Raw genomic sequence first — 11109 nt, 5'->3', positions numbered from 1 at the left:
ACACTCTCTCCCTCCTTTTCTTTTACAAAGCCTTAAATTCCTAATCTCTCTCTCTCTCTCTCTCCCCTCAAGCGGCCAAACTTGAAGCCCCCCAAGTTATCAAGTAACAGCACGCGCCCGCTGTTACCTACCTTGCCATTAATTGTGTGCTTGAGAAAATATACAGAATATTTTTAAGGTAGAAAATTATTATTTATATAAAATTTTGATTTTAGTTATATATAATTAGATAGTTTAATCTAATATTTGTCTATATAATTTATTCATTTTTTGACCGCATAGGTGAAAAAGAATAATATGGAAATTGAAGGCGGAAGAGAAGACATGCGAAGCTGAAAAGATTAGATATTCAACTCGTAAATTATTTTTCTTTATATTATAATACCGTATTTCATATAATTATTTTATATCTTGAACTATTAGATATATTTTTGTATCAAATTATAAATAATGTTCTATACAAATTAAACTATTAATCGTACAATGTTGAGAATTTCAAGCGGCTCGCTTAGGGCTCGAGCTCGCTCGACTCGAAATTAGGCTCGCTCGAGCTCGGCTCGAATTAATTTCAAGCCAAGCTTGAGCTTAAATTTAAGCTCGAAATTAATTTCAAGCCGAATTTGAGCCGAGGTAAGCTTGCTCGAGCTCGGCTCGTTTCCACCCCTATCTTTACATGCCCCCAAACATAAATAATGCTTTCAATCGCAGTGCCATTACTTGCCATGACATTTTGCTGTAAAATTGAGATACTTTTGCCCTCTATGAGCGCGTCAATGTTTATTACATGTGAGCCCATTATGATGCATAAACATCTTATTCAATTATACCTCATTTTTAACTCGGAAGCATGCAGCATTTCATAAATAAGAAGAGTATCAAATGATCCAAAATGATATCATGTTCAAACCTTCATTTTTTTTTTCGGAACAAAATATATTACTTCATGGATAAAAGAATACTACCTAGCAAATCATAGATGTCAAACATCTTTTCTACAAGAAAAACTTTAAAAAATTAAAATAAAATTCCTCATACCAAAACAGCGGATCTTATCCGACATCAAAACAGGGCATAGCGAACAATTATCTGCCGTCACAATAGATCAATGATGAATTTCGCTGCGAATATTCTCTTCTTGTAGACGTGAAAATTGTAGAATGTGATTACTGAGTTTCACTATGGAAATGCTCTCTTTCTTGTAACAGTAGTTATGATTATTACCATGATTAAAATTTTCTGCATACAAAGACTAACTTGATATGTAAATAGATCTTCAATCCATACAAATACTCTAGAATTGATACACATGAATTGCATTTACATATGGGCGGTCATATTCAGATTGAAGCATAGCTTCTCCCGTTTGTTGATAGCTAAAAGTAGAAATGCCGGCCATTATTCACATCGATGGATCGAACTACAATCATAACGAAAGTTTCAATATTTATAGTAAAAAATTTACATTCTTCACCGCAACAAATATTTCACAATAACCTCAGTATTCCTATTATCAGGGACCCGAATTTATACGAAGATGCTTCAAGGATTTGACTTGTTTAGATTTGCGAAATATTTGTAACCTTTGAGGCTCTAGTGTTAGAGAACAATAAATCGCACACATTGGAGATTACGAGCACTTGAACTTACCTCTCTGGACCTAGTCCAAGAGCTGTACAGATGAGGGCTCGCAAAATGGACTTATGAGTAACTACCAAAAAGCTCTCTCCCTGATTTTTTTTTTTTTTTTTAAATAAACGAAGAAATATTTGTAAGCTCTAGAAGCTATTAGTAGTCTTTCAGAATGAATTTGGAAGGGTCACAAGTACATACCGGTGAGAACAAAATTTCTTTCCAAGCTTCTCTTGCAGTTCCCCACAACCTTCGTATAGGATAAACACCTTCGACATGAAAATTAGCAGGATCTTCTCTCCATTTGGTATACAATTCTGGGTATTTCTTCTTAGCATCCGCTGCCTCCAAGTACCAAACATCGTTACATATGATAGATAGTTATTGAAACAAAAGAAAGGAGCCCTTGCATACGTATTCCTACAAAATAATCTATTGACATATATACTTTGACACCCCAATAGTTCCACATCAAATAGAAACGGGGTTGTGATTAGATATATGGGAGATCATGGACCATAGTAATAATAACTAAACTTAAGTATTTTCGGCCGATAGTTTGCACTCAATGAGTTATTATTACTAATAGACCGGATTGTTACAATTGGCATCAGAGCCGGTTCACCAGTCGGAAATGTGAGATGGGCCTCACATCGCCAAATGATCTTGAGCTGTATGTGCCCACATCGGATGGGAACGGAACTATAATTTGATATATAAGAGATCATGGACCATAGTAATAATTACTAGGCATAAGCATTTTGGGCCGGTAGTTTGCACCCAACAAGTTATTAAAAGAAAAGAAGGAGCCCCTGCATACGTATTCCTGCAAAATCAGTTGTTGACATATATGCCTAGCGCAAGTTCGTGCAAAAAAACCCTTAAGTTGGGAAGTCATTGAATTCATAAGAGGAAGTTGGTCTTGAATTAGAGAGGCCTTAGAGACATGAGTTCTGTAATAGCAAGAGTACGTACGTAGAAAAAGGTTTTGAAGGGCATATATGAAATTTCAGATTTTGCAGGGGCATATGTTTAAATAGACAATTTAGCATCCATACCATTTGTCATGCCTTCGAGAAAAAATAGATGTGCCTCTTTCAATGAATCAAGAAAAATTAGTGGTTGCTCGCGTCCATGCCATATAAGTTCAGCAGTAGACTGCATTAAAAACCTATTGGTAGAGAATGATGAATTTGCAAACCAATTTGTGGCGAATTTCTTCCGAAGGATGGAAAAAAAAACAATGGAAGATTTTCAGGTTCAAAATTGAGGCTCAAAGTCCAAACCTTTGCTCTTGAGATAGGACTAGAGAAGCAGATGTCAAAGTTCATATTGATCAATGCATTACGGCATCTCTCAGCTTGCATGGCTCCAGTTTCTGTTAATATGGACAAATCTGAACTTCCCTAGATAACAATGGTAATCTAGTCACCAAAGTCCAAATATTACTTTCAAGAAGTTCTGCAAGTCAACAATATACAAAGCAAGTATTTAAGTACTCATTAACACGGGCCGTATCTACCGTACTGTAACGTGCCAATAAGATACTGGCACGATACAGCCTCCGTGACGATGGCACAGTTCAAAACCCTTTTTACTTTAAATTAGTAATAATTTTTTCAATACAGTTCAAAAGATTTGACAAAGATACATAATAAGCAACTAAAAAATTTTGTTGCTAAAGAAAATAAGTTTTTTATATCATTATGTGTCAGCACACATGTATTTTTTGTGACCGGCATGCATAGGGACGATCCGGTATGCACCGTGCCATATCGTGCCAACAAGCTTACGGCACAATCCCGTGCCACGACACTTAAATCCTTAATACAAAGTTCATCATAGAATGAATAACTACTGTTGAAAAGATTTCTTCTTTGAATAAGTTGAAATTGTTAAATGATTGACATGATTCTGTATGAAGCAATGATGCGAAGGTCAAAATGGACTCTAGTGTTCCCTAGGTACCAAACATGGTAAGAGAGTATTTGGAATGTTAAAGAAGAAAATAATGCCCAAATGTCCACATAGAATAATTATCACATTTTTAGACAGCAATCATGTCAGCCTGATTCTCTTACTAACTTCTTATGTATGTAAACATCTATAACTACCTCTGAGAGCCAAATTCTAGCTGCAAGACAGAAGATGTCAACTTAACAAGAAAATCTTTGACAAAGTATTTAATGATTGGCATTCAAGCCTTCCAGCATGAAAAAGACCAAGAACATCTAATTCAATTGGACTAACAGACACACTAACTGGTAAGTTCATAACTATCTATATACATATGAGGAAAACATTATTTTCAGGACAACTTCATTTACTAAGGCGACAAACGCAAGCCATTATATTTTTATGATTTTATTAATAGTCAAATCACTCTTAGAAACACAAAATGATATCCTTAGGTTTGAATAAGTGCGAATGACCGTACAGTAAAAATATGATCCATTTGATATGAAATTCATTCTTCCTATGACATATATTTGACAGTTGGACATTTTCTGTCGAATTTTCATTGCAGGCATTGTATAGATGGAAGTTATATTATTTAAGGTATGACAATTGAATACAGTTGAAAGAGGCACTACAGTTGGAAGCATTATCAGATACACTAGATGAGATTAGAAGCTAGGAATCAACTTAAATGAGAGAACTGAATATTGCTTTAACTGCTATAGATTATAAAAGTCTTTGTGAAAAATACCAACCTGAACACGACTTTCCTCATTCCAGGAGCTCAATCCATGTCTCACAAGAGTAACCTTCTTCGCAGAAGACAAGAGCTCATTTGTAAGTGAGGTTGTTGCTCCTTTGAAGTCATAAGCAGCACCAGTCATCGAAACTTCGCTTTCTGGTGGGCTCTCTGTGGATACATTGTTGATGATCTCCGTGGATACATTGTTGATACTACAATGGACTAGGGTTATGAGATTTCTGAGATTTCTTTGTTTGCCTGCATCAGTGTAAAAAACAAGAAAGAAGAAAGGTACAGAGATTAAGTGCCGAACACATCCAAGACATCTAAGAAAAACATAACGCAAATGCAATATTTACTGCAATGAACTATTCATTTGTTCCAGTACATGGCTTGAATTACTACTCATACATCACCTTGTTGTAATGTAACAAAAGAAGGCACCAAATATTCATTGGCGGAGAAGACAAGTACTGTGTTTCCAATAACAGACTGTGGTATGTATTTTGACCTCAAATGAACCACAAAATCAGAAGCAATTTATCCAATAATACCAAAAAAATCTAATGCTATCTGAATTATTGTAAAACAAATATTCCAAGTATATATAGTTTAGCTTAAAAATGTTGATTTTTTTTTAGAGAGAAAGGTACATAGTAAACTACCTGCTTCGTTTATTTTCTTTTAAAACTAAACTGAATAAAAAATGTGAAACAACTAGATCTCGAACTTGGGATCTAGAATACCAACCATTAAGCCCATAGCCCAACTATACTAGGTATATATCGTCGGTGAAATGTTGGTATTAAGATTAGATGGGTATTGAGGCATTGAAAGGGGAAGAGAAGAGTATGCTTAAGAACCTAAAAGGGGAAAGAAAAGAGTGCCATGTAAAATTAAGAAGTTGCTTAGAGTACAGATTCAAAATAAGCCGTATATGGCCCAAACAGAATATCTTGTTGCCTCATGCTTCTTCTGGCAAAGCATTTATATACAGACATACAACCAAATGTCTAGAAGAGCTCCATATTGATGTTCGTTCAGAAGAATGATAGAAAAGTATATGACCTTGGGCACCACTAGTTTTGATCATAAAGCCAAATCAGCTGTACTAACTATTAACTTGGTGCGTACGAACCAAATATTTTGCAGCCAGAAAGGGAATGTTAATGTCGAAACATGACAGTTTTAGTCAAGTAGAAGAATATGTCGAAGTTCAAAGAGAAAAAAAAAAAGAAAAAAGAAAAAAAAAAAAACAGAGACCGCCACCCTCCAAGAACAAGTGTTTGCAACTCTGAGTAAAGGAGCTAATTCAAACAAATAACCAAGCTCGAAATATACAAAAGAAGATACGATAGCTCATAGCTTTTAGGAGGAAAGTAGCAGCTAGGCACCTATTTGCCATTCAAAAAATCTGTTAGTACTAGCAAGATCATATAAATCAGATTGGATTCCTGGCACATGCCAAATAGCAGTACTTATAAAAAAATAGAAAACAAAAAAACGTAAAGCTGTGAGAACCAGTAAGATAGATATCAAATTCTACTAACTATTTTCGTCACTGGGAGAGTCACTGGTGGCAAAAGACTCCATAGGAAAACAATATCGTTTATAGCTTAAATGAATTACTTATCTCGAACAAGTCAAGTCGACAACATGATGGATGATATCTCAAGTCAAAACAGAAATAACTCAATATTATTACGCTCTATAAGAGAAGAAACGGAGGAGCATGATTGTGTCCAGCTAAATCATGGGAATTGCAGATATCTCAAATACTACTATTTAGAAGACCCTTTTCGCCTGGTTCATGTACAGTACAAGCACTAGCTTCTAATGTATATACAGGCAGCAATCTAACTTTTCCTCTCTCCAAAGGTCCCATGCTGTAGGCCCTGTTTCTATGCATGAATATCTTATTTAGTATATCATTTTAATTTACGCAAAAAATTTGTATATTTGGACCATAAGAAGTGCGATCAAATGTTTAGAATGAAATATTATATTCAATTTTTAGGTCAATTTTTCAGAATAAAATAAATTATCTCGTAGCTGAGATACGTTATCCTATCAAATCATAAATAGCATAAACTTTTAAAAAGTAAAAAAAATCAAACTTTCTGCTTACTATCGTACTAAAAAATTCTTATACCGAATAAGTTATCGTTGGTTGGATAACTCATTCCGACGTCCAAACATCCAAAAATGAACCAGGCTAATGTTGGATACAAGGGAAGGGGATGGAGAGGAGGAAGTACCGGAGCAGTTGGGCGGGTAGGAGTTGGAGCAAGAAAAGGAGAAGAGCCGCCGGACGCCGAGAGGCTTCAAGTTGCGGATAGCGAGGATGCCCGGCGGCGGCGGTGCCGCTGCTGCCACCAACGAAGCGCCACCCATTCCAAAGTCCCAGCGCTTTCCGCTGGCCACTAATTCCTCCGCTGTTTCTTTAGAAAGATAGGGCACATTTCAGCTGGAATCACGGATATCCCCAGATGGAAAAAAAAAGTCAAAAAAATGTAAATTTCTTATGTGGCTCTCAAATTATGCTCTTCAAACTTTAATTTATTATAATCCTTAACTTAAATTTTTTTAAATTTAATAATAAAGTCTTACAATAAAATTTAGTTAGTTAAATACTAATAGATTTTTTTTTTTTTAGAGAAAGAGATAGCAAGCTACATACTTCATTCATTAAGACAAATAAATTAGACGTACATGGTGGAAGCAGCTGGGGCCTTCAAAAGGCAAAAAAGCGAAGGCGAAAAACATGGCTAAAAAGGGACCAAGAATATTAGCAAAAGGGGGGGGGGGGGGGGCGCGGGGGGGGGGGGGGGACAGCAATTTAGTAAGACTCAGTCCAAGAGGAGAAGAGAACTTTGACTCGTTCGAGAGCCAGTGTGGCGTTGGGCGGTTTCGATCGGAAGATAATGTTGTTTCTTTCCGTCCATGCTACCCACCAGATTGCAGCCAGGAGAGTTAGTTCTTTGGCTCGCTTCGCGGTGTCGGAGATATTAGTAGTTGTGATCCACAGGGATGGGGCATCAGTTGAATTATCGACCGTTTCCAGGCATGCCCCATGAAGAAGTAGGTACCGGACGAAAACGCAGCTAACGAAGAGATGGTCGCAGCTTTCGAAGCATATGGCACAGAAGACACAGTGTTGGTCTACTTACATGCCTTTGCTGAGTAATCTATCAACGGTTGGTAGCCGTTTGCGAAGAAGAAGCCAAATGAAGATTTTGATTTTTATTGGATTTGAGTCTCCATATGTGTTGGTTCGTCAAGTCTCTCTGCCCTGCGTCAGTAAGAAAGCAGTAGAGAGATTTAACTGAGAATATTTGGTTAGGGGTCCATCGCCATTGGGGTGAGTCCCGACAATCGTTGGGGCTACGATGTTGGAGAAAGTCTTTGAGCATCGTCATTTGTCTGCGGTTTTCGACTGAGTGTACGTGACGTCGCAAAGCCTCTGCAGATGTAGCACCATCTCCAGCCCTTTGAATTCCAGCATCTGGAAACACAGGCCTCCTTGTTCGTAATATTGGTACCGGGCATCAGTTGAATTATCGATCGTTTCCAGGCATGCCCCATGTAGAAGTAGGTGCCGGACGAAAACGCAGCTAACAAAGAGATGGTCGCAACTTTCGGAGCATATGGCACAGAAGATACAGTGTTGGTCTACTGACATGCCTTTGCTGAGTAATCTGTCAATGGTTGGTAGCCGTTTGCGAAGAAGAAGCCAAATGAAGATTTTGATTTTTATTGGGATTTTGAGTCTCCATATGTGTTGATTCGTCAAGTCTCTCTGCCCTGCGTCAATAAGAAAGCAGTATAGAGATTTAACTGAGAATATTTGGTTAGGGGTCCATCGCCATTGGGGTGAGTCCCAGCAATCGTTTGGGCTACGGTGTTGGAGCAAGTCTTTGAGCATCGTCATTTGTCTGCGGTTTTCGACTGAGTGTGACGCCGCAAAGCCTCTGCAGATGTAGCGCCATCTCCAGCCCTTTGAATTCCAGCATCTGGAAACACGGGCCTCCTTGTTCGTAATATTGGTAAAGATATCTGGGAACATGGTGCGTAGAGGGGTTTCTCTGATCCATATGTCAGACCACATCCTGATATGGGTACCGTCGCCTAGTTCGTAGGATACACCATATTTGAACACCTCGCGACATCGAGCAACACTTTTCCACCATTGCGAGTAAGGGACAAAGGTTCTGCCCTCATGTAGTGGTTTGTGTTTGGTGTAGTAGAGAGATTTTATCAGTTTACACCACGGGAGATTAGGTTCCTTGAGGAAGCGCCACCACCATTTGGTTAAGAGGGCCAAGTTCATAGCGTCCATATCTTTGATCCTTAGCCCTCCTTCAGTTTTGCTTTTATAGATAGTTTTCCAACTGACTAGACATGCTCCTCCAGAGATGGTAGAAGTTCCTTTCTAGAAGAACGCTCTTCCGAGGGCCTCGATCCTGTGGAGTACCCACTGTGGTGCTTTGAAAGTAGATAAGTAGAATAGCGGTAACTTGGCGAGAACCGAATTGACGAGAGTGAGTCTTCCTCCTTGAGAGAGAAGTTTGGCTTTCCAACAGTCAATTCTTGCGCTAACGCGATTAATAACCAAGGCCTAATCTTCTTTACGTAATTGTTTGTTGTAAAATGGTAGCCCCAGATATCGGAACGGAAGCTTACCTACTTTGAATCCTGGGATGTTGGCCAGTCTGTCGGCTTTGTGCGCTCGAGATCCCAAATAGTACAGTTCTGATTTATTCCGATTAATCTTGAGTCTAGAGGTCCACTCAAAGATCTTCCAAATAAATTGGAGATTACTCATAAAACATTTCCTGGGTTCACAAAAGAATAGAGTGTCATCGGCGTACTGGAGAAGCACTGTTTCGCAGTCTTCATTTGGGCCAATTCCTCATAGTAGGTTGTTGCTCCTAGCGATTTCGGTCAGCCTGGCTAGGCAATCCGCGACTAAAATAAAGAGATAGGGGGAGAGCGGGTCTCCCTGTCTAAGGCCCTTCCTTGCTTTCAGCCATCTTGTCGAGCTGTCATTGACTAAAATAGCCACTTTGGCATTGCAAATGCATTGTTCGATCCAGGACCACCATTTCTCACTGAAGCCAAGCCATCTCAGAATATTTTGCAAGAATGTCCATCTGACGTTGTCGAAAGCTTTTTCGAAGTCGGCCTTGATATAAACGCATTCCGTGCCGAATTTTGAGCACCAGTTGACTAGTTCACATGTTGTGACAAATGAGTCTGTTAGCAGCCGATCTTTAAAGAAGGCGGATTGGGAAGGGGAGATTATGGATGGTAGAGTGAGCGTGAGTTGGTTGGCAAGCACTTTAGAGATAATTTTTTGGATTCCGCTGATGAGGCTGATCGGTTGAAAGTCAGTTACCGTGCGCGGTCCTTCCTTTTTTGGGATGAGGGACACAAATGAGTAGTCGATGGGTCCCGTAAATAGTTTGTTAGCCTGCAAGTCAAGGAATATGTTGAAGATGTCCTCCTTTACCGTCTCCCAAAAAGTTTGGAAGAAAATAAGGGGATAGCCGTCTGGCTCCGAGGCCTTATCCCTGCCTAGTTGGAAGGTTGCTGTCTTGACTTCCTCAAGAGTGAAAGGGGATGTTAGGGAGTCGGGGTTGCACAGTCTATTAGAGTGGTAGAGGTTGCTCCAATCTCCGTAAGATGGAAGGCTTTCATCCACAAGACCAAATTGGCGTTGAAAAGCATGAAAGAAGTAAGATCTCTTTTCGTCTTCGTGGGTGATTTGCCTCCCTAGTTCGTCCTCAATGACTTCTATGATGTTGCTTCATTTTCGACTGTTAGCCACGGCATGAAAAAATTTAGTGTTTCCATCTCCCTCCTTGAGCCAAAGTTGTTTGGCCCTGGTGTTCCAGAGGATTTCTTCCTCCTTTAAAATAAGCTGCAGTTGCCCTTTGAGGTTGGTCCGTTTATCCAAAGATTCTTGAGACAAGTCAGAGTGTTCCTCTAGGTGGTCGATTCTCTGGAGTTCTTCCTGTATGAGCTTCTTAGTGTGGGATATACTGTGGTAGTTGGACTTGCACCATTCCTTTATCCTTGTTCTGCAGTGCCTGAGCTTAGCAGTTATACTGAGGATGGCTGACTGCTTACAGGGGACTTCGTTCCACCAGCTCGGCACTTTCAAGAGAAAGTCATCCTTGGTGAGCCAAACCCTTTCAAATCGAAATCTTCGCGGCGTGGGTAGGAGTCCGGTAGTGAGAATGATCGGTGTGTGGTCAGAAGTGATCCGCGGTAGAGCCTTGACCTTGCTGAGGGGAAAAGAGAGGTCCCATTCGGTGGAGACGAGGAATCTGTCAAGTTTGGCCAAGGTGGGTTTATGTTGCATGTTAGGCCAGGTGTAGGTTTGGTTCGTCATTGGTAAGTCGATGAGCGCTAGATCTCGGATGAGGTCCGAGAACATTGCCATGAATTTGGAGCTCCAAGGATTTCCTCTTCTTTTAGCTTGGTGTCTGGTGAAATTAAAGTCGCCGTAAATGACCAACTTGTTGGAACATATCCCATTGAGTGTAAGAAGTTCGGCACAAAAATTTTCTTTTCCATCCCAGGTGGGGGGCCCGTAAACGTTAGTGAGATAGAATGTCTTGTTGGTAGGAAGGTGGATTAGGTTGAGAGTGAGCGAGTGGTCGGGGACCAAGACCTCATTGCACTTAAAAAAATTAGAATTCTAGCACGTGAGTAATCCGCCGGAGAACCGGAAGGCGAGAATGAGGTGGCACCGGTCGTATCGGGAGTCGCAA

The 11109-nt window shown here is 39.6% G+C and overlaps 2 protein-coding genes across 4 annotated transcripts; both read right to left on the bottom strand.

The window, feature by feature from the left end:
* Nucleotides 1–1566: 1566 nt before the first annotated feature.
* Nucleotides 1567–6827, bottom strand: LOC109704978 (probable 2-carboxy-D-arabinitol-1-phosphatase). 3 transcript variants are annotated; one of them, XM_020225738.1, is made up of 6 exons: nucleotides 6589–6821; nucleotides 4344–4588; nucleotides 2916–3035; nucleotides 2688–2787; nucleotides 1831–1970; nucleotides 1567–1727 (listed from the first exon to the last, which is right to left on the bottom strand). In XM_020225738.1, exons 1-6 carry the CDS (start codon nucleotides 6722–6724, stop codon nucleotides 1644–1646), a joined length of 825 nt encoding a protein of 274 aa, XP_020081327.1. In that variant the 5' UTR covers nucleotides 6725–6821; the 3' UTR covers nucleotides 1567–1643. The 3 variants fall into 3 exon arrangements, with proteins under 3 accessions (XP_020081327.1, XP_020081328.1, XP_020081329.1); XM_020225739.1 differs by lacking the exon at nucleotides 2688–2787 and having other exon boundaries at nucleotides 1831–1974; nucleotides 6589–6820; XM_020225740.1 differs by lacking the exon at nucleotides 1567–1727 and having other exon boundaries at nucleotides 1832–1974; nucleotides 6589–6827.
* Nucleotides 6828–10139: 3312 nt separating this feature from the next.
* On the bottom strand, nucleotides 10140–10778 carry LOC109704977. The gene has a single exon (XM_020225737.1). The coding sequence runs from the start codon at nucleotides 10776–10778 to the stop codon at nucleotides 10140–10142; it is 639 nt and encodes a 212-aa protein (XP_020081326.1).
* Nucleotides 10779–11109: the final 331 nt, after the last annotated feature.

Source organism: Ananas comosus, unplaced genomic scaffold, assembly GCF_001540865.1.
Source record: "Ananas comosus cultivar F153 unplaced genomic scaffold, ASM154086v1, whole genome shotgun sequence".
In the NCBI taxonomy this organism is placed as follows: domain Eukaryota; kingdom Viridiplantae; phylum Streptophyta; class Magnoliopsida; order Poales; family Bromeliaceae; genus Ananas; species Ananas comosus.
The sequence above is the reverse complement of the archived record's forward strand: the minus strand, read 5'-3'. Positions and strand labels throughout refer to the sequence as shown.

Bases quoted from the DNA above. Each gene is read 5' to 3' on its own strand.
- LOC109704978 (XM_020225738.1), bottom strand. From the start codon at position 6,724: ATGGGTGGCGCTTCGTTGGTGGCAGCAGCGGCACCGCCGCCGCCGGGC. The intron at 1,971-2,687 runs GTATGGATGCTA...ACTTGGAGGCAG, and splicing joins TCTCGAAGGCATGACAAATG to CGGATGCTAAGAAGAAATAC. The intron at 1,728-1,830 runs GTATGTACTTGT...AAAAAAAATCAG, and splicing joins AAGAAATTTTGTTCTCACCG to GGAGAGAGCTTTTTGGTAGT.
- LOC109704977 (XM_020225737.1), bottom strand. From the start codon at position 10,778: ATGGCAATGTTCTCGGACCTCATCCGAGATCTAGCGCTCATCGACTTA.